We start from the raw sequence: 23,804 nt of genomic DNA, 5'->3' as shown, positions 1-23,804 counted from the left end.
AATGAATGAATATGAGCTATGGTGCTTGCTGAAGGTAATAAAGGTTTCAGTTTCTCTAGCAGGGGGATTTAACCTTGTACATTTTGGATTGATCACAAGATGCTTAGCATTTCTTTGATCCACCGGAAATGCAAAGCTCATATTTTTTTGTTAGAGAATCGACACTCTAACCCATTACTTCAATAAATCATGAATCCTGAGGAACACACTATGGAATCGAAGATCGTTAATTCCCCAGGACGGACAGGAGACCCTTGGTCTTTTAGCATAAAACGACTGAGAAATTCGACAATGGTTACTGTGGTACAAACTGGAGTCTGGTTAACTTGTCCACATTGGCCTAACACTCACTAGAGTCTATCAAGATGAAAAACATAGCAGAATTGCTAGACTCAACGGCAAACAGGTTGATCCGAACTATCAATTTTTCTTTTCTGTCGGCGTCATTTCAAGAGTGACGTACACAGAGGGCCTCATTTGCATTAAACTGGAAGCTAATTTAGCACATGACATTCAAAGAAAAAACACGTGAAATTACGCACATTGCTTGAATTCAAAAAGCACCGTCTTAGAACCGATGGGATTAACGGAAATAGGCATTGTAAGGTATTCTGAACTCAAGGCTGTTCGCTATGAATGGACCCGAGTCAGTGGATTTCGACAAAAATTAAAGAGTTCTCCGGAGCATATTGCCCGATTTTTAGTGGAATATCGACAAATATCCTCCCACACTACCGTGAATATGTAATGCCACTGATAGGTCCACATTAATTCGTAATGCACTCCCCATGAGGTTGCATAAAAACAGCATAAACGAGAGATTCAGTTGGGTTCCTGGTCAAAGTCCTGTCAAAACCAAACTGATATGCAAATGAGTGTATCTGCCCACATTACCTAAATTGAGCTTGACCAGATATCCGAAACACTTCTCGTTCATTGTTCACTTCAATCAATTTTGGTCAGTAGGGCGAATGGTGTTCCCAAGAACTTCGCCGTTCTTGTTTAATCAAACAAAAACTTTCCAACATCACATGGGGCAGGGTTCGCGCAGGGCAATCCGCCCCATCAATTCCCAATGATCGAAACTAGCAGAGTGACTTCGATCAGATTAGTCGGTTTTCCAGAGAACAAAAACACCATTCCATCGTTAGCCCATTCGGGACGATAATTCGTGGTGACTTTTCAGCTGTCGAATGGATTTCCAACTCGATTTGGATCATGTTCCATCCATTATGGGGAATAATTTTGATCAAGATGAATCAGATTGAGTTAGTGGTGTGTTCAAACCACACCGACCGGATCCGACGAATGGGAACTACTGGACACAAGCACGACTGGAGAACTGTAACTGGACATTTTACGCTGTTATTCCAATCAGATTGGGAAACGGTACACAATGCAGAGTCGAGAAACCTAGAGTACTGATGGCAAGAAAACCACAGAGGAAGTTTAATCCCGAATGGTTCCTCATTCGGCTGAGTCAGAGGGATACAACCGTACGAAGTAAGGGAATTTGTTAACACTGGTCCCCTATATACTAAAATGAATGAACTTGGGATACATAATTCATCAAATTACATAGGGATCAAAATCGAAATTCAGCTGAACTTCGCGATAAAATGAAAGCACTGATATTGCACTTCAAAAAATCGGCAGATACTGCCATGCGCGAAACATTGCTTAGACCGAGTCAGCTCTATGGCCTTGAAATATACCAACTGACGTATCTCATAGTTCATCAAGTAGGCGTCAAGATTTGCCGAACAAATTCCGCTGATAGAATGCGTGGTCGAATCAGAATAGATTCGGTTGAGTCGCCTGTCAACACAAAGTTGACTTGCTCTACACTTTGGTAAAGTTTATTACACACGCAGAACATAAGCCTGACTCTACTTCACTGATGAGTTTGAAGAAGGACGAAACAAGCCTTTAGAATTCGGACAGCATCTAGTATTCTGATGAGTACTGCATTCCGACAAGAAATCGGGGCGATAGCGAAGCCCGAAACGACGCAGACAGTTGAAATCAAGCAGTGACCAGCACATAGCGTGCTCAAAACGAATCCAGCTAATATCGAAAGCACCAGTACTCCGCTAATGCCATGGTTCTAGGATGTGGATATCACACCACCGAACGAACTACGTAGCAGTCCATCTGAATTAGGTAGGCGTTGCTAACCTTGAGGTCACTCTGCAACGATGTGATCAACTGTTCCATTCAGTACACTCGACGCATCGAATTTTCCCCCAACTTATTTGGCGGTCGCAATCCATTGTTTGCGTATGTCGTTGACTCTTCTGTCATTTACACTCCCAACACAAAACCACCAGTCCGAGCAGGCCGAAATCGGCTCAGACAGTTCCACACCTCAGTTTCCTTGAGATACCATGCGAAATTCACCCACCCCATACCTTGGAATCTATTGGGTTAGTGCGACTGGCAAATCACCCCGAGGATTCCTCCTTCAATCACTGCCTGCATAACTCAGCTCAGCGCTCAGAGTACAGGTAGGCACAGAAGTCATTTCAAAGCTGTAGTCGTTCCACATGTCATTAGCAGTTAACCATCATATGGAAGACGCGAATAGTGCACGCCAACGGGTGGCGCACTGCGATCTAACTAATACTGTCACCTTTTGGTCTAAGGCCTGCGGAACTGTGCAAGGCTCGTAGAGGTGGTCAGATGCGTGCCATTTCGTAATACCTGGATAAAGCATTGATTCACTTCACCAAAACGACTAGCTATGCACCCAATCCAGTTGGCAGAAAAAGCTCGCTGGTCTCGGACCGCCCATCGGAATGTAAAACAGATCATTGACTGGGAACACCCGGAACAATCTTGTACACACCATAGAGTATACAATTGAACTATCGAGGCAGCATGAATCCGACGGTCCGGTCTGTGATGAACGACTATACATGAACATCCAACAGTGTAAACGAATTCACCAGGTGTCAATATACCGTTATAAATATGACGGATGTAGAACACAAACCATCTATCTATCGAAATCAAATGATGCAATATTCTGTCGGTGCAATCGCTCAAGTTTCGAGAAATTCATTGATTTTCAGCTGCTCCGCTGGTTTCTGATGTTACACCTAAGACTCGCAAATGGAAAGGTGTGCTCTCTCAGACATTGAGATACCAAGTTACGCCTAACTGCAACCCGCTTCAACAGAATGCATGCTCCATCTACATCCTTGTGCGGTACGTATTCCTTGGTCGATTAACCATCGTCCACTCCTGGTGATCGCTTTCTACACGGACCTCAAACACACACTCGCATGCACACAAATCGGGACACAGTGAACACAAAACTCATCGACACATGGTGTTGCAATAACTTACAGTCATCCCTACTCCGACTGACACATCAGATCACTAATTTTGTTGTCACTGTAATCTTTTTGGACTCTGGCTATTAGGATGCCTTCGCGTCATTCCCAATGTCACGAACTTTCGTGCGTGCACACATGTGTGCCGCACATGTGCGCCCATCATGTCTACATTCAAAGTAAACTGTTTGGGTTATATATGTTCGGCTGTATCGGTATCACACTATAAAATACCTGTTCATCTCTTTGACCTTCCCAACTAAGCAACCCCGGTTTTTTTCCCAACTGAGCACTCTACTTATGTATTCACATACATAAAAAAGTGGTGAAAAGTGACCATTGTGCTTACGAATCCACTCAGATATTCTTCGAAAACACAATGCAATGCTTCCTGCGTTTTTAATTCCTTCCACTAGCCCCGCATGACTTTGAATCCGGCGTATTATTTTATCCATTCCGCATAGGTCAGAGGAAGCAGCAAGCTGATGCTTACCATGCATTGTGTACAGCCGCTAATTCCCGATGAGTGTCACGTTCGGCAACGGGGTAACTCTCGTTCACACGACTAGCGAAAGGTCATCTGTCTTCCGCGGTCTATGTGAAATCAACAGCCATTGGGTTTGATACGCACTAATGAGGACTGGTTGAAGCTTGTGACAGTGCTTTCCTGTGTTTGCCTTCAATTGGCTATTTTCTATCTCACGCATACTTATAACCTCATTAAATCACAGATTGCTTAATGTTGTCATTCTACTTGGCACACGAGGTGCATACATGAGTACGGTTCATTCTTATTGGGAAGCATCAGGAAGGATGGGGTTGCCATAGAAAAAAAGGTTGTTTATAACCACAGAAAACAAGAGGTGGTGGGTTTTGATGCAGCGACTTGCGATACATCAGGAGCATACTGTAAAGCGCACAAAATCAATACTGATTTGGGGTATATCGTCGCCAGTTTTAATGCAGCATATTCACACGAAGACGGCTAGGATGTTTGGAAACGTACACGACCTGGGAGGAATAAAACGTGTGGAGGATCATTGATGCTGTGCGTTTAGGCCCCTGTGTTGTGTTATGCCTCGTCTCTCCTCTAGATCATGCAACTTGTCCCAATCTTTAGTCTTCAAAGTATACTTCAAACGTTGCAATTACTAGAATTACACACACAAAGAAGTTTTGGGCAGATGAACACAAAATACCGTCATTTCAGCAATTCATATATCTTTATATAGACCACTAGGCAGAGACATTTAATTTAACCTTATTCACTATCTACTATGATTTGTATGGGAGGACATCCATTTCCGCGGACAAAACTGCCGGAGAATATGGTTTATGGAATTCAACGAGAAAACGACTACAGTTCTATCATCTGATACAGTACATACGAGAAAATATCAAGAGTGAAGTTAAGATTTGGAATCGAAACACATGGGTCTCTTTGTGACTGGCAGGTTAGCTGTCCCGAAAATAGTACGGCATGGCACAGGAACGAATCGCAACAGACCGCATCTGTATCTAGATTCGAAGTTCGGCCAACAGATCAGGTCACCTGATCAACAACCAGTGGACACACCGGAACTGTATTATTTCGACAAGTTGCCAACATCACTTAAATATATGGTTGTTTGCAACCGACGTTTGCCTAAACAGTGGACTGAATTTCGTGAAAATCGATTTAGTCTAATTTCATTTCATTTCACTGTGGACTGTACATTGAAATCGGAACGGGTGTAAACAGCGGGATTGGAAAGTCGATAGTCGAACGCGGTTAAGTTGTTCCCATACAAGGAACGAAAAGTTTAGGAGGGAAGATAGAATTATGACGTAATATGGACATAATCCCGGTCGCAATCAATGATTACTTGCGTCGAAAGCATTTTCAGTTTGCCTTCGTCATCAACAACACCACGAATAGCAAAATGTCAGCGGTAAAATCTTGTAACTAACTCCTTGCTTGTTTCTTGCGTTTTGCAGAATTTCTTTCTTCAGATCATATGATGCAGCCAGGGCGATTCCATCCTATCCATCCAAAGGACGTGTGTCAAACCAGTTATTATGTTTCAGATTCTATCAAGTGGTTTTGAAGCCTTGGGTGCCTGTCCAGCACACATACCGGGAGGAAAACGATGGCGTCGTAAACTGAGAAGCGCGAATCAGAGAGTTTCCATGTAAAACTACTCGCCTTCGTCTTCATAAGAAAATCATAATCATAGATTGTTCTGAGACCGGAATAAACCATAATTTTCCTGCATGGTTTAGCTTTCTGACATTTACACAATATGAGCGTGTTCATTCATTTTCCAGTCACCTGAAGCATTCAGATTTTCCTGCATGGTTTAGCTTTCTGACATTTACACAATATGAGCGTGTTCATTCATTTTCCAGTCACCTGAAGCATTCAGATTTTCCTGCATGGTTTAGCTTTCTGACATTTACACAATATGAGCGTGTTCATTCATTTTCCAGTCACCTGAAGCATTCAGATTTTCCTGCATGGTTTAGCTTTCTGACATTTACACAATATGAGCGTGTTCATTCATTTTCCAGTCACCTGAAGCATTCAGATTTTCCTGCATGGTTTAGCTTTCTGACATTTACACAATATGAGCGTGTTCATTCATTTTCTCACGTAGAACAATATAAGATCAACTACTAACCTGAAGCTGTCCCATGTGCAACCCAGTGAAACAGGCTGTCTCCCATGTTCGTGTTTTTCAAGCGTGAATGGGCCCGGGGCACTTTCTGGAATTATCTGACAGTAATAGATGAATTGAGAAACATTGATATCTACGAAGTACACGTTATATGGTTACCCGCGAATCTTAGAAACTCAGATTCTTGTAAACAGTTTGAGGTAAGTTGGAGGTGCTGGCGGCGGGGCCTTACCAAGAGACACTGGCCAAGAGAATGCTCACTGAGATTTAAAGCAGCCAAGCTTTGTGTTTGGGATATCCAATGCTTGTCCCGACACCCCCGCAGACGCAAAGGACATACCGGTTAAACCGCAGTCAACAGGGTTTACACGAAAAGGTTTAAGCCCCATGTTGAATCCAACTTGACTTTATGGTAATTCCCCGATTCATTTGTTTAGTCCGCCCATGTACTTTTGATGTCCAGTTGTTTTGCTTGTCCATGCGGCCACTCATCTTGCAACAGAGGCCGTCCTTTCCGACACGCGTGTGTTGGCATGTGTGTCTGTGTGTGAATGTGCGCTGCTGACCTACTTACCCACACGCGTCCATGTCCCGTTATCTGAGTCTGCCTTGGTTTGTTTCCTCATGAGTTCCGTGTGATCGCACGTCCAATGAGAACCACGAGACCGTCGTCGGAAGGGACGACCGCAACCCACGCTACTGAGCCATCATTCCGCTCGCCATTGTTTGGACTGCGGACGTTGACACTGTACTGTGCCAGCCACTGAGAAACCTGTGAACTTGTTGACACGTGAACAATTGAGATTTATTGTGCACATTTGCTTACCCTTGTGTAAATAGTACCGTAGAATTACGAACCCAGTTGTTCCTTTTGATATTCGGGATTGTTGAACCTGCGCGTCACTCAAAGTTCCGTATCGGGAACCTCAACACCCCATAACTGTCTTCTAACCACTAGCGTGGAAGTTCCAGTTTTGGAATCCGTAAACACTGCACGTGTCTAGCAGACCTCAGAAGCAGTTGCTAACCGGACCATCAAGTGGCCATAATATCCCTCGCATACTGGCGACGCCCAACTTGATGTTTTAGGGGTCCTTTACGTATTATAAAAGCCTTGATTCACACACTGGAAATTGAATTGTCGTATGTTGAAAACACGGGCGACGAAAAACAAGATTGACATTTCGTGCATCATGGGATATAAAGCCGTTTGTGCTCCGACCATAAAATAATAGTATATGATTTAATCGAAGAAGATTACTTACAAGGTTGCAGAAAAGACTTGACAGCCCACGACCGATCTCGCACTTCTTGGGGCTCATCGGGTGGGCGAAGACCCCAATTTTCCGTCGTCTTCTTGTTCTACATGAATCCAAAGTGTACCGAATTCGACAAACTTTGGGTTCAAGTGGAACATAAGGTTGACGGAAACTTGGGGTCTGCACCTACCTGATGAGCCCCAAGAAGTATGAAAGTGGTAGTAGCCTGTCGAAGCATTTTTATAAAACTTAATAGTAGCATTCTTCAAGAAAATATACTTCGATATCTCGAATGTCGTGCCAACTGAAACGTGAGGCGGCCTTTATGTGGCACGTCCGATTGAAAAATATCATAAGAGAAAGACTCAGCAAGGATTTAGCTGAGCCTGCCATAAAATCAAATTAGCGTGTAATTGAGTGCATTTGTCGAACATGCTGTTTGACATTGACTAGATGTTTAGTTGACGGATTCGCGGAAGATAGCCCATATGATTTATGATATATATATATATGCATATATACTTATATACATATGTATACATATATATGATATATATATCGCGATATCTCGAATATCGTAGCGACTGAAACAAGAGAGAGCCTGGTGCAGCACATTTGGTCGCCTGGAAACATAAAAACCATGAGATTCAGCTTGGTTTCAGGTGAGTCTCTCGAAAAACCAAATTAGTTTGCAAATGAGTGTATATTCGAAAGATCTATTTTCATGGAACTGAAGTCAACACCACCCCAACGGCATCAGTCTAGACCAATTGATGTACACCGACCGCTAACTGAAACCGGTGCAGCTTAACCACTTATCTTCAGACCAAACCATCTTAGACAGATTTTCAAGAGTCCTTATCGGTTAGCACCTCAACTGAGACACCTGATAGTTAGGTCCATGCATTTTTAGGGCTTCAGTAAGACTAAAGGGATATTTCCCAGATACACCCACACACGCACACACTAATGCAAAAGTGCATGTGCGAGAAGTTGACTCCCGCCACTTTTTGTCAGCTCCAATTTAATGTACCTATTTTTGATGAAACCAATTCCTCATTCGCATCTAGGCTCATTTTGTGCGAAAATTTTCTCTCTTCGGACGTAAAACCTTAAATGAACTTTCTGACGCTTTCAACTCTCGTTCATGACAACGAGACGGCAGTACGCTTTTGGAAAGCCACGGAGTGATCCATCAGCAACGTTTATGCAACAGCGGTCACCAAATGACATTTTCAACTGTTCCTGACAAGTAGAGGTGTAATGTCCGACAGTGTCGACAAGAAATCGGTCTTCGAAAGGCAACTTGGCTAGAGCAGTCTAGAATGGAGTTTGGGACAGTAATTCTGTTCATTTATTGCTGCATCGCTCCCGGCTCAATCATCATCTCCGACATGTGGGTATCATAACAAGGAAGTGAAATGATGATTGACATGAATTATACTCATGAAACGGTTAATCATACCGAAAACTTTGCGGTTCAAACGACTGGTGCTCACACACAAACCATCGAATCTCTTTGGCACGTCTACAAGATGCAGAAAAAACACCAACGCGGCACACACCGAGGTTTGATGGACAGCTACTTGCGTGAGTTCGTTTGGAGGTAAAGGTACGGAAAAACGGATCTTCTCATGCAAATTATTAATCGCATGTCCTAATTTCACCCTCTTCAACGCAAAATAAAAATACAAATTTCATATCCTCTTTATTCTAATCTTTTTTGGGTGGCGGGAGTTAATTTTTTGGCGGGGCTTATCTGGAAAAGATCCGGCTACAGACTACACACTGACCAAAGAGCATGAGTGTTTATCCCCGGGTTTGTTCAGTCATGTGATCAAATGAGAAATGGAACCGAAGAAAGCAGAACTAATGAGCTCATAAATAGGGCCGAATCCATGGTGGGCTATCCCACACTGTCTTCACCAACCACGGGAGCACTGCGTTGACGAGGGCGGTAAACTCCTCAGACCTTTCACCAACCCATGTCCTCTCCCGATTTTCGCCAAATAACCCTTTCTTGTTCACCCGTGACCTTTCAAGACTTCTTATGTATTGTCGCCTGGTTCTTTGCGCATTCATGCCTGTCCACTCGTGACTAACTGCATCTATGCTCACTTCCTAATTGGGCTTCCCATCACAGCTTTTGTTCCTCGTGGTAGCGTGAAAACTGGTGTGTGTCCCTCATTTCTGACCCCATCTGTCTCAACATTGTTGGCCGAACATCCACGTGCCCTCTCTAGGTGTGACTATCAATTTTGTGGGACCCGTCAATTGTCCTTCCTTCCAATATGTGAGCGACGAATTTTTCCGCTTTGTTGTTTGATATGTGTTTCCTGCCGTACCCTAACGATGCGGGAAGTATAGGTTCGTTGTCTGTTTGTATCCCACTCAACAACGAAATACTACACAAAACACCCCAAGTGTTCTGTAGTCTTCTGATCGTTAAGATCGCGCGTACAGATCGGAGGCGCTACACTAATGTCCTGTGAAACAATATGCATTTGACATCTTAAAATTGAATATACGGTTATTTTATTATTAACGTTTTTTGCATCGCACCCAAGAAGACCGAGGACAGCTCGCTGAAATATGGGATGCGGAAAGCCAAGGTGATAAAATTAAAGCTGAAAACTGCAAGAGTGTTGCTCAACCGACTTGAGAAGAACGCTACGTTAGAATACCCCACTTTGGTGATCCTTCATCTGTATTTAAGCTATGTAATAACGTATGCCTTTCCTGGCCTTTTTGAAGAAGATGCGCAGCTACTTCGTTGTATAAAGCGGCAAAGGTGTTTATGATGCAGTTATTGCAAATTATGAAAGCAGGTTTGTTAAACCCTTGCTATGACTTGTGCATGCTTCGACCCATGTTAGCCTATGCTTCTTTTTCTCACCGCAGTTTTTTTATTTCAGGCATTCATAGCAGAGCACTTGGCCGTACCGATATGACCTCTTGCACTGCAAAGTACAAAAGGCTAAAGCAATGATAACAGGTAATATTTTAATGCTTGCGTATGGTTAGCTGTCCCACTGAACTCTGAGTGATTGATCGATTGTCGTATCCATCATTTTAGTCTATCTTCATATTGGAAGTACCGAAAAGACATTCTGAACTACGGTTCAGAACCCATATCGTTCTCTGAAAAATGCAACTGGTAAAAAAGGGGATTTATTCATATTAAACCACCTTAACCCGATGAACAAGAGCGAAGTCCAGACAAACATCCACCTGAGCAGCTGGCACACGCACACTACGCAATACCACCTATTCAGAAACCATCGCACTAACTTATCAGGAAAGCATTCCTGTTCAAAACTAAAAGTACAAACTATCCGAGAGATAACCTTCAAGAAATTTCCTTATTTTGAGTTGTTGTACAGAGGGCTATCATCATTTTAAACCTACTCATGCTCAACATTATTATAATTCAAGTAAAATGAACGTCTGAAGCGAACGCAGGTCCATTTGGGTATTTTTAGCAGAACGAATGATCTTTGATCCTATTTTATTTGTCTCACAATTATGTTATTCTCAATGGTATTGTCCGGAATTCGCGTAACCAGTTATACTGGTAGTCCAAACGAAACCGATTTCCCATCGTGCGAGTTCTCTACCCCACACTTTTACAGAAAATTTGTCTTGCTTCATGATGTGCCTGGCCGGATCAACCATGCACACTTTTCATTTAACGGTGGAATGAACAAGCATTCGTTTGGTGTTTCGTCCATTCCGCTGAGCTTTGCGTCACATTTTCAAGTTTTTTACGGCTGCAATTTGGCAGGTGACCCATTCGTGGTTTCTCCCTTTTCACAAAACAAGCGACGCAAGCAGACAGAATAACACTCATAGTATTTTTATCTAAAAACAGACCAAGTCAACGGAAAATAACGTGATGACCGCTCCTCGAAGCCATTTATTTCCGTTTAACTGGGTTCGTTTATTCATCTATTCACTTACGGCGACAAGCATACTGTCAGCCATCAAATGGTAGAGAAACGGCCATTTTTAATACCCCAAAGTACACGCTCGTCTCACCTGTGAACTATAAACAATAATAAAAATGCGGTGATACTGCAAGCCGGTGCACTGCTCTCTTCAGTTACTACACTTCCTGCAGAGATTTTCATTGGTTCGTACCGCACAAAGACACTTCGACAGATGCACACTGCAAGTGAGAGTTCAAACTAACCTTTCTTCTGGACATGACGTGATACCCCGTGTCTTTTCTTGGGAAAGGTTATTCACCAGGTGAAACCAAATGCCCTTCCTCCAAGCTGTTAGCCCTTTCGGGAGATAGTGAAGTGTGCAGTTGACGAGAAGCATTGTGACAACGAGGTTCTGATTCACCATTTCAAATTCACTGTGACAGCCCAGTCGCTGGTGAAGCAGACTGCACCAACTGCATTAACCTGGAAACCCAATAAACGAATGGGCTATAGAGTAACCATGCCCGTTATCACACAGTGGCATGCACAAACATATCGATCTAATGTTTACCGCTGGCATGCACCTAGATACCCTACCGTCGTGTACTGAACTTGTAAGAAAGAGTGGCAGCAGTAACTAAGCGAACTGTCTGCATTATTTATGCAGAATGTTAAAAAAAAGGGCGGTGGGTGGCAGTCAAATTCTGAGCTCCTGATTTCCATAGGCATTCATCCATATCTGTCGTAGACTTTGAGTACAAGAGCCAGAATACACAAAGGAAACAATGAAATTGCGGTTGATTTGACCGTGGAACTTCGTGATAAACAAACCGTGGTCATCTCTTTTCATAACCAGTATTTTTACTGGAAATTCGGTTAAACAACCCATTTTCGAGCTCTATACTAGGTAACCAAATGCTTTGCGATTCTCCGTAGTCATAACAAGTTGCATTTATACCAGTCAACATGAGTAGACGAAACTGAGGAAGATGGCCATCTGTATGGAACTAACATTGGATTTTTACCAAATAACAAGGCTAGGGACTTCGTTCTCATCAAATGATACAAATAGATTCTGCTTGGTGAGGCTGAAACTAAATAGTCCATGGATATGACAGAAGACTGTCCTGAATATAAAAGGGTCATTCCCACTCCAGCCGATCCCAGGAAACTAGGGGCAATACAAAAAACTTCTAATTTTGTAGGATTCGTACACACATCACTGTTGTTTGAACAGTTCTGCTCTTGCGCATGGCCCCGGTTAGCTTAAACTAGTGGAGGAAGTACGGATGAAAGGAAGGAGGAATTCGTTGCGAAGTTGTTTATTAGGAAACGCCAACTGACCAGTTACAGACCATTGGACAGGGAAGCAAAACTCTCATATGCATCTTATTTACAAAAACTGAACATCGATCTTCTCTTCAACGCGTCTGCCTGAACTTTCCTGAATATTCATTGACTGTTACTCAAATCTAAGCAAATGCTACAAAGCGACTCCACAAGTGCCGCAATAGATTTCGCTTTTCAAGAGACATAAAGCGAATTTACAAGAAGAAAGCATACTACTCGCATACATCCCCATCAGTGGTATCACCGTTACATGGGTAGTGTCTATGGAAACGAACGTAGTGGACAAGGGCCACCATCTTCGAAGTTTCATAGTCAGATGGCTCTGAAACTCATATTTACTCCAAGCACGGATGAATGCCCGAAGCTGAAAGGCTGGAAGTCTGCACTTTATCGGTGATGCCGGCATAGAGAATCTTCGTTTTGGAGTGAATTCTCCTCGATTTGTTCCTGAAATCTCGCTTCAACCTCAGTCAGCCCCAGTTTGGCACTTCTCAATTCGCGATTACAGCTGTAGAAACCCAGCCAGTTCAGAATAACACATGGCCAAAGCAACAGTTTGAGACTACTTACATATATATATCGCGATATCTCGAATATCGTAGCGACTGAAACAAGAGAGAGCCTGGTGCAGCACATTTGGTCGCCTGGAAACATAAAAACCATGAGATTCAGCTTGGTTTCAGGTGAGTCTCTCGAAAAACCAAATTAGTTTGCAAATGAGTGTATATTCGAAAGATCTATTTTCATGGAACTGAAGTCAACACCACCCCAACGGCATCAGTCTAGACCAATTGATGTACACCGACCGCTAACTGAAACCGGTGCAGCTTAACCACTTATCTTCAGACCAAACCATCTTAGACAGATTTTCAAGAGTCCTTATCGGTTAGCACCTCAACTGAGACACCTGATAGTTAGGTCCATGCATTTTTAGGGCTTCAGTAAGACTAAAGGGATATTTCCCAGATACACCCACACACGCACACACTAATGCAAAAGTGCATGTGCGAGAAGTTGACTCACTTTACTTTTTGTCAGCTCCAATTTAATGTACCTATTTTTGATGAAACCAATTCCTCATTCGCATCTAGGCTCATTTTGTGCGATTCTCTCTTCTCTTCGGACGTAAAACCTTAAATGAACTTTCTGACGCTTTCAACTCTCGTTCATGACAACGAGACGGCAGTACGCTTTTGGAAAGCCACGGAGTGATCCATCAGCAACGTTTATGCAACAGCGGTCACCAAATGACATTTTCAACTGTTCCTGACAAGTAGAGGTGTAATGTCCGACAGTGTCGACAAGAAATCGGTCTTCGAAAGGCAACTTGGCTAGAGCAGTCTAGAATGGAGTTTGGGACAGTAATTCTGTTCATTTATTGCTGCATCGCTCCCGGCTCAATCATCATCTCCGACATGTGGGTATCATAACAAGGAAGTGAAATGATGATTGACATGAATTATACTCATGAAACGGTTAATCATACCGAAAACTTTGCGGTTCAAACGACTGGTGCTCACACACAAACCATCGAATCTCTTTGGCACGTCTACAAGATGCAGAAAAAACACCAACGCGGCACACACCGAGGTTTGATGGACAGCTACTTGCGTGAGTTCGTTTGGAGGTAAAGGTACGGAAAAACGGATCTTCTCATGCAAATTATTAATCGCATGTCCTAATTTCACCCTCTTCAACGCAAAATAAAAATACAAATTTCATATCCTCTTTATTCTAATCTTTTTTGGGTGGCGGGAGTTAATTTTTTGGCGGGGCTTATCTGGAAAAGATCCGGCTACAGACTACACACTGACCAAAGAGCATGAGTGTTTATCCCCGGGTTTGTTCAGTCATGTGATCAAATGAGAAATGGAACCGAAGAAAGCAGAACTAATGAGCTCATAAATAGGGCCGAATCCATGGTGGGCTATCCCACACTGTCTTCACCAACCACGGGAGCACTGCGTTGACGAGGGCGGTAAACTCCTCAGACCTTTCACCAACCCATGTCCTCTCCCGATTTTCGCCAAATAACCCTTTCTTGTTCACCCGTGACCTTTCAAGACTTCTTATGTATTGTCGCCTGGTTCTTTGCGCATTCATGCCTGTCCACTCGTGACTAACTGCATCTATGCTCACTTCCTAATTGGGCTTCCCATCACAGCTTTTGTTCCTCGTGGTAGCGTGAAAACTGGTGTGTGTCCCTCATTTCTGACCCCATCTGTCTCAACATTGTTGGCCGAACATCCACGTGCCCTCTCTAGGTGTGACTATCAATTTTGTGGGACCCGTCAATTGTCCTTCCTTCCAATATGTGAGCGACGAATTTTTCCGCTTTGTTGTTTGATATGTGTTTCCTGCCGTACCCTAACGATGCGGGAAGTATAGGTTCGTTGTCTGTTTGTATCCCACTCAACAACGAAATACTACACAAAACACCCCAAGTGTTCTGTAGTCTTCTGATCGTTAAGATCGCGCGTACAGATCGGAGGCGCTACACTAATGTCCTGTGAAACAATATGCATTTGACATCTTAAAATTGAATATACGGTTATTTTATTATTAACGTTTTTTGCATCGCACCCAAGAAGACCGAGGACAGCTCGCTGAAATATGGGATGCGGAAAGCCAAGGTGATAAAATTAAAGCTGAAAACTGCAAGAGTGTTGCTCAACCGACTTGAGAAGAACGCTACGTTAGAATACCCCACTTTGGTGATCCTTCATCTGTATTTAAGCTATGTAATAACGTATGCCTTTCCTGGCCTTTTTGAAGAAGATGCGCAGCTACTTCGTTGTATAAAGCGGCAAAGGTGTTTATGATGCAGTTATTGCAAATTATGAAAGCAGGTTTGTTAAACCCTTGCTATGACTTGTGCATGCTTCGACCCATGTTAGCCTATGCTTCTTTTTCTCACCGCAGTTTTTTTATTTCAGGCATTCATAGCAGAGCACTTGGCCGTACCGATATGACCTCTTGCACTGCAAAGTACAAAAGGCTAAAGCAATGATAACAGGTAATATTTTAATGCTTGCGTATGGTTAGCTGTCCCACTGAACTCTGAGTGATTGATCGATTGTCGTATCCATCATTTTAGTCTATCTTCATATTGGAAGTACCGAAAAGACATTCTGAACTACGGTTCAGAACCCATATCGTTCTCTGAAAAATGCAACTGGTAAAAAAGGGGATTTATTCATATTAAACCACCTTAACCCGATGAACAAGAGCGAAGTCCAGACAAACATCCACCTGAGCAGCTGGCACACGCACACTACGCAATACCACCTATTCAGAAACCATCGCACTAACTTATCAGGAAAGCATTCCTGTTCAAAACTAAAAGTACAAACTATCCGAGAGATAACCTTCAAGAAATTTCCTTATTTTGAGTTGTTGTACAGAGGGCTATCATCATTTTAAACCTACTCATGCTCAACATTATTATAATTCAAGTAAAATGAACGTCTGAAGCGAACGCAGGTCCATTTGGGTATTTTTAGCAGAACGAATGATCTTTGATCCTATTTTATTTGTCTCACAATTATGTTATTCTCAATGGTATTGTCCGGAATTCGCGTAACCAGTTATACTGGTAGTCCAAACGAAACCGATTTCCCATCGTGCGAGTTCTCTACCCCACACTTTTACAGAAAATTTGTCTTGCTTCATGATGTGCCTGGCCGGATCAACCATGCACACTTTTCATTTAACGGTGGAATGAACAAGCATTCGTTTGGTGTTTCGTCCATTCCGCTGAGCTTTGCGTCACATTTTCAAGTTTTTTACGGCTGCAATTTGGCAGGTGACCCATTCGTGGTTTCTCCCTTTTCACAAAACAAGCGACGCAAGCAGACAGAATAACACTCATAGTATTTTTATCTAAAAACAGACCAAGTCAACGGAAAATAACGTGATGACCGCTCCTCGAAGCCATTTATTTCCGTTTAACTGGGTTCGTTTATTCATCTATTCACTTACGGCGACAAGCATACTGTCAGCCATCAAATGGTAGAGAAACGGCCATTTTTAATACCCCAAAGTACACGCTCGTCTCACCTGTGAACTATAAACAATAATAAAAATGCGGTGATACTGCAAGCCGGTGCACTGCTCTCTTCAGTTACTACACTTCCTGTAGAGATTTTCATTGGTTCGTACCGCACTAAGACACTTCGACAGATGCACACTGCAAGTGAGAGTTCAAACTAACCTTTCTTCTGGACATGACGTGATACCCCGTGTCTTTTCTTGGGAAAGGTTATTCACCAGGTGAAACCAAATGCCCTTCCTCCAAGCTGTTAGCCCTTTCGGGAGATAGTGAAGTGTGCAGTTGACGAGAAGCATTGTGACAACGAGGTTCTGATTCACCATTTCAAATTCACTGTGACAGCCCAGTCGCTGGTGAAGCAGACTGCACCAACTGCATTAACCTGGAAACCCAATAAACGAATGGGCTATAGAGTAACCATGCCCGTTATCACACAGTGGCATGCACAAACATATCGATCTAATGTTTACCGCTGGCATGCACCTAGATACCCTACCGTCGTGTACTGAACTTGTAAGAAAGAGTGGCAGCAGTAACTAAGCGAACTGTCTGCATTATTTATGCAGAATGTTAAAAAAAAGGGCGGTGGGTGGCAGTCAAATTCTGAGCTCCTGATTTCCATAGGCATTCATCCATATCTGTCGTAGACTTTGAGTACAAGAGCCAGAATACACAAAGGAAACAATGAAATTGCGGTTGATTTGACCGTGGAACTTCGTGATAAACAAACCGTGGTCATCTCTTTTCATAACCAGTATTTTTACTGGAAATTCGGTTAAACAACCCATTTTCGAGCTCTATACTAGGTAACCAAATGCTTTGCGATTCTCCGTAGTCATAACAAGTTGCATTTATACCAGTCAACATGAGTAGACGAAACTGAGGAAGATGGCCATCTGTATGGAACTAACATTGGATTTTTACCAAATAACAAGGCTAGGGACTTCGTTCTCATCAAATGATACAAATAGATTCTGCTTGGTGAGGCTGAAACTAAATAGTCCATGGATATGACAGAAGACTGTCCTGAATATAAAAGGGTCATTCCCACTCCAGCCGATCCCAGGAAACTAGGGGCAATACAAAAAACTTCTAATTTTGTAGGATTCGTACACACATCACTGTTGTTTGAACAGTTCTGCTCTTGCGCATGGCCCCGGTTAGCTTAAACTAGTGGAGGAAGTACGGATGAAAGGAAGGAGGAATTCGTTGCGAAGTTGTTTATTAGGAAACGCCAACTGACCAGTTACAGACCATTGGACAGGGAAGCAAAACTCTCATATGCATCTTATTTACAAAAACTGAACATCGATCTTCTCTTCAACGCGTCTGCCTGAACTTTCCTGAATATTCATTGACTGTTACTCAAATCTAAGCAAATGCTACAAAGCGACTCCACAAGTGCCGCAATAGATTTCGCTTTTCAAGAGACATAAAGCGAATTTACAAGAAGAAAGCATACTACTCGCATACATCCCCATCAGTGGTATCACCGTTACATGGGTAGTGTCTATGGAAACGAACGTAGTGGACAAGGGCCACCATCTTCGAAGTTTCATAGTCAGATGGCTCTGAAACTCATATTTACTCCAAGCACGGATGAATGCCCGAAGCTGAAAGGCTGGAAGTCTGCACTTTATCGGTGATGCCGGCATAGAGAATCTTCGTTTTGGAGTGAATTCTCCTCGATTTGTTCCTGAAATCTCGCTTCAACCTCAGTCAGCCCCAGTTTGGCACTTCTCAATTCGCGATTACAGCTGTAGAAACCCAGCCAGTTCAGAATAACACATGGCCAAAGCAACAGTTTGAGACTACTTACGTTAAGACCAGAAAGTCAGCGAAAACACTTCTAAGGAACAGCGCAATTCATTAGTTCGATTGTATGAATTATATGCAATAGCACGGAGGATACTTTTGTGGAACAAACTGCATAAACATTTTCATTGTGTGAATTTTAATCGGTAAACTTCTTTTGGTGACCGAAATAAAAATAGACTCGAGTGGAATTGGCTAAGAAACGATTCTTCATCAAAAATCCCTTCGAATACCGGTAGTATAATAAATTTGCTGCACAATATATGAGTCTGAATCACGCAGTCAGGAGTCAGCTGCAGCTGCAATTTCGGTCCAAAAATATACCTGGTGATTTGACGTAACTATTCGTTAGAAATAGAGAGATCAGTGGTTTTTGGCCCAAAATTTGACAGGGTATTGAATTTAACTTAACCTCAGGATAATCTATTCCCCATTCATTTTTCTTCCTCTGCCTACGTACTTTTGATCCCTGTGCCCGCCACTCACCTTGCCGCAAAGTCAGTCCCGTCCAACACTTGTGTATTGGCATGTGTCTGTGTGTAAATGTGTCCAGCTGGCCTACTTACCCATGGGCACTCTGTCCCGCTTGCTGAGACTGCCTTGAATCGCTTTCTCACGAGTTCCGTGTGATCACACCGGCAATGAAACTCCCAAGAGTGTCGTCGGAAGCCAACATTCCGCTCGCCGTTGTTTGGTGTCCCGACGTTGACACCGCATTTACCGGGCATTTGTTGACAGCTGAGGTTTGTTGTACAAATCTGCTTACCCTTGTGTAAACCGCACCGTAGAATTTCGGAACCAATTCTTTTTTTGATACATTCTGGAGTATCAAACTTACGCAGCACTTAAAGTTCTGTATCGGGAACCTCAACCAAGGGAAATACATTCAATTCGAAAATTTTGCCTCAATAAAACAGAAGCCAAACCCGCTACGATTTAAAACTGAGCGATCTCTCCGGATCATTGTTTACCAGAAAAACTAAAACAAGTAGGACGCTTGTTTAGGATGAATAGTTATCCAAAGTATTTCATTAGAACAACGATGCAGTTTGCGAATTTGAGTTCGTAGACAAACTCTCTGTCAAGTCACGCTTTGGCAGAAACTTGATCTTAGACTTACTTGGAGGAAGAATAACAAATGTAACATCGCTAATACATGCTAATGTATGCGTGCGATCAGCTTCCATCCTCAAGACAAACTACAGGAACCTATCGCCAGCCTCCGCCCGTACTCATTCACACGTTCGTTTGCATCATAGTATGTTGTCAGACTCCCAGACGCTATCAAGACACACTTGATAGAGATGGATGAGAAAATTACTTTCTTGAACTCCGCTAGACATCGTGAAATCGATTACTGACTGTGAGATTCGCAGCTTTATCGATTTCCGTGGTAGTTGGAATTCCAGATCTCTGTATTTAGCAAAACCTAATACGACCTATGAACTTTTTCTGGCCTAAAATGAGTTCAGCTACACCCTAAAGCCTGACAGTGCTCTGTAGTGGAATGGCGACCGTGCTGCTGATCAACTTGAAAAGATGGAGTTCTTAACGCTTCACACTACTAGCTTTCTGTTTAGGTAAAAGTTTCGAATTAGTATGGTAGGTAATATCTTCAGATACTGGCATTCTTAGTTAGGAGCACATTTAGACTGCTACCTCCATGTACACAGGTCAACCATGAAAATCCCTGTATATTTTGGTGATTAGTTTTAACATGATCGCATTGATCAGGCGCAATTTTGTTTCATATACGCATCATTTGTCATTGGCGGCACGCTGTGGATTCATTCGAGCGCACAAACGAAAACTTGAGGATTTGCATTCGCACATGAATTACGAGACTTCTGAATGCACAGCATTGCGAAGTGTCACAAACGACTTCCTACAATTTATATTCATTGTAGGTTCTTTACTGGAGTGATTTTGGTTTACTTCCCTAATTAAATATCGTGGTGACAATGGGCTTTTCTCTGTAGATGGCCTCAACGCTTAAGATTAAACCGATGTCCCCAAGTATGGCAACCGGTTCCGTACGAGTTACGTTACACCAAGCGCTGCACTGAAGATGTCTCCTCGAATGGTGACGAAAAGTTTGCAACTCGATTGCCAAGCTCGGCGAACAGATCAACAGCCACCTGGTCAACTACCAACTAATACACCCGGGCTACTAATATTCCAACACTACCTACGTGCTTCATGTGACCTGTCCGGAGTATATGGAATAATAAACCCGATTTAATGTTTTTTGAGCTTAATGGGGGGAGTCGAGAACGCATGACGCATTGCATTGTATTTTCCACTGACCGAATCAAAACTTGGTGAGTCTCCACTCTGCCCTCAGTGGCTCACTCAACCATAGTGGATGTATGACTTCTGGTGGGTGGGAAATTTGGACACCTGGTGTTTGAATGTGCAGTGAGCATGTGAGTTACCGTTAATTAAAGTAAGTCACATAAGTAATACACTGACTACAAATATCTTGCAAAATTCAACATCACCTATGGGTGTTATCCAGCTCTTGTTCTGGGTCAACACACGTTGACCGCCAGTCAGAATTTGGGTGGACTTCGCAACTAACATTCTGGCTTGGCCACTGCGTATTGATTACCAAGCCTCTCCGTATATGTTAACATCAACGAGAACGTTTCACATTCGCCAGATCGTGTGACACATTACACAGTTGACATATGCTGGCGCGTGTCACTGGTAATGGAAAATCGAATGTTCACGTTGCGTCCGTGTGACGACAACAAATACATAAGTGTGCGCGCGCACACACACAGAGGAAAAACAGACTCGAATTCCACTCGTACAATTGACCACAGTTCACGGAATATAGTAATCGTAAGTCGTTGGAAAAGTGTCCTACAAATCACGATCGATTTAGCCTTTATCGAGGTTCAGCAAGTAGGCGCATCACAGAACACAAACGAAATTATTCAGTTGGGTTAGTGGCGTCCTCCCTTAACATTAGCTGGATTTGGAAATGGGTTATTTCACATATTGGTCATACTACTATTCGTGTCGAATATATGGACTGGCTGGAAGTTTAGCCAGGTAGAATCAAGCACGCGAGTGACCGGATTCCAGTACACATAGTAGACACAGATACATGTGAGTGGATTCGCAAACACAAGTGTCACTTTTCACCACTTCCTCTATGAGTGACAGTGCGCAAGTGGAGTGCTCAGTTTGGAAGAACCAGGATTGCTTAGATGAGGAGGTGGATAAACGTGCTTTTTAACGCACCGATAGTTACCTGGTAAAACAGATGAACAAGATTTTAGTATGGCACCGACTCAGTAATCATATCGAACCTAAACGCTTTGCTCCGAATTTAGTGTGGCTTGATCCACAGGCGCAGCACACCCAGACAAATTTTCGTGATATTGAAAATGATGCAAAGGATACATACAATATCAGCATTCCGGGCATCCTGATGACCAAAGTCCAAAAAGATTATATTGACAACAATGGTGATTTGATGTGTCAATCGAAGTAGGGATAACTATTAGCGGGTCAAATAAGGCTGACTGCAACTGTCGATGAGCCTTACTTTCAATGTGTCTTGATTTGTGTGCTCGCGTGAGTGTGTTTGAGGTCTGTGGAGAGGGCGATCATCATGAATGCAAGATGGTTAATCGACCTAGTAAGACGTACCGCTCCAGCATGCAGATAGAGCTGGTTTTCTGTTGAAGTGGCTTGCAGTTAGGCGTAGCATGGTATCCCAAGGTCTGTGAGATCACACCCTTCCATTTGCGAGTCTTGGGTGGACCATCAGAAACTAGCGGAGCAGCTGAAAATCAATGAATTTCTCGAAACTTGAGCGATTGCACCGACAGAATGTTGCATCATTTGATTTCGATAGATAGATGCTTTGTGTCCTACATCCGTCATATTTATAACGGTATATTGACACCTGGTGAATTCGTTTACACTGTTGGATGTTCATGTATAGTCGTTCATCACAGACCGGACCGTCGGATTCATGCTGCCTCGATAGTTCAATTGTATACTCTATGGTGTGTACAAGATTGTTCCGGGTGTTCCCAGTCAATGATCTGTTTTACATTCCGATGGGCGGTCCGAGACCAGCGAGCTTTTTCTGCCAACTGGATTGGGTGCATAGCTAGTCGTTTTGGTGAAGTGAATCAATGCTTTATCCAGGTATTACGAAATGGCATGCATCGGACCACCTCTACGAGCCTTGCACAGTTCCGCAGGCCTTAGACCAAAAGGTGACAGTATTAGTTAGATCGCAGTGCGCCACCCGTTGGCGTGCACTATTCGCGTCTTCCATATGATGGTTAACTGCTAATGACATGTGGAACGACTACAGCTTTGAAATGACTTCTGTGCCTACCTGTACTCTGAGCGCTGAGCTGAGTTATGCAGGCAGTGATTGAAGGAGGAATCCTCGGGGTGATTTGCCAGTCGCACTAACCCAATAGATTCCAAGGTATGGGGTGGGTGAATTTCGCATGGTATCTCAAGGAAACTGAGGTGTGGAACTGTCTGAGCCGATTTCGGCCTGCTCGGACTGGTGGTTTTGTGTTGGGAGTGTAAATGACAGAAGAGTCAACGACATACGCAAACAATGGATTGCGACCGCCAAATAAGTTGGGGGAAAATTCGATGCGTCGAGTGTACTGAATGGAACAGTTGATCACATCGTTGCAGAGTGACCTCAAGGTTAGCAACGCCTACCTAATTCAGATGGACTGCTACGTAGTTCGTTCGGTGGTGTGATATCCACATCCTAGAACCATGGCATTAGCGGAGTACTGGTGCTTTCGATATTAGCTGGATTCGTTTTGAGCACGCTATGTGCTGGTCACTGCTTGATTTCAACTGTCTGCGTCGTTTCGGGCTTCGCTATCGCCCCGATTTCTTGTCGGAATGCAGTACTCATCAGAATACTAGATGCTGTCCGAATTCTAAAGGCTTGTTTCGTCCTTCTTCAAACTCATCAGTGAAGTAGAGTCAGGCTTATGTTCTGCGTGTGTAATAAACTTTACCAAAGTGTAGAGCAAGTCAACTTTGTGTTGACAGGCGACTCAACCGAATCTATTCTGATTCGACCACGCATTCTATCAGCGGAATTTGTTCGGCAAATCTTGACGCCTACTTGATGAACTATGAGATACGTCAGTTGGTATATTTCAAGGCCATAGAGCTGACTCGGTCTAAGCAATGTTTCGCGCATGGCAGTATCTGCCGATTTTTTGAAGTGCAATATCAGTGCTTTCATTTTATCGCGAAGTTCAGCTGAATTTCGATTTTGATCCCTATGTAATTTGATGAATTATGTATCCCAAGTTCATTCATTTTAGTATATAGGGGACCAGTGTTAACAAATTCCCTTACTTCGTACGGTTGTATCCCTCTGACTCAGCCGAATG

General features: G+C 43.1%; 1 protein-coding gene across 1 annotated transcript; it reads left to right on the top strand.

The window, feature by feature from the left end:
* Positions 1–9,095: 9,095 nt before the first annotated feature.
* On the top strand, positions 9,096–13,662 carry T265_00317 (hypothetical protein; the record flags this gene model as incomplete). The annotated part of the gene is made up of 5 exons (XM_009164062.1): positions 9,096–9,155; positions 12,513–12,644; positions 12,713–12,844; positions 13,048–13,216; positions 13,625–13,662. The coding sequence occupies 5 exons, from the start codon at positions 9,096–9,098 to the stop codon at positions 13,660–13,662; spliced, it is 531 nt and encodes a 176-aa protein (XP_009162326.1).
* Positions 13,663–23,804: the final 10,142 nt, after the last annotated feature.

This window comes from Opisthorchis viverrini, assembly GCF_000715545.1.
Source record: "Opisthorchis viverrini unplaced genomic scaffold opera_v5_3, whole genome shotgun sequence".
Lineage (NCBI taxonomy): Eukaryota > Metazoa > Platyhelminthes > Trematoda > Opisthorchiida > Opisthorchiidae > Opisthorchis > Opisthorchis viverrini.
This window is presented reverse-complemented; position numbering and strand designations above follow the sequence as displayed.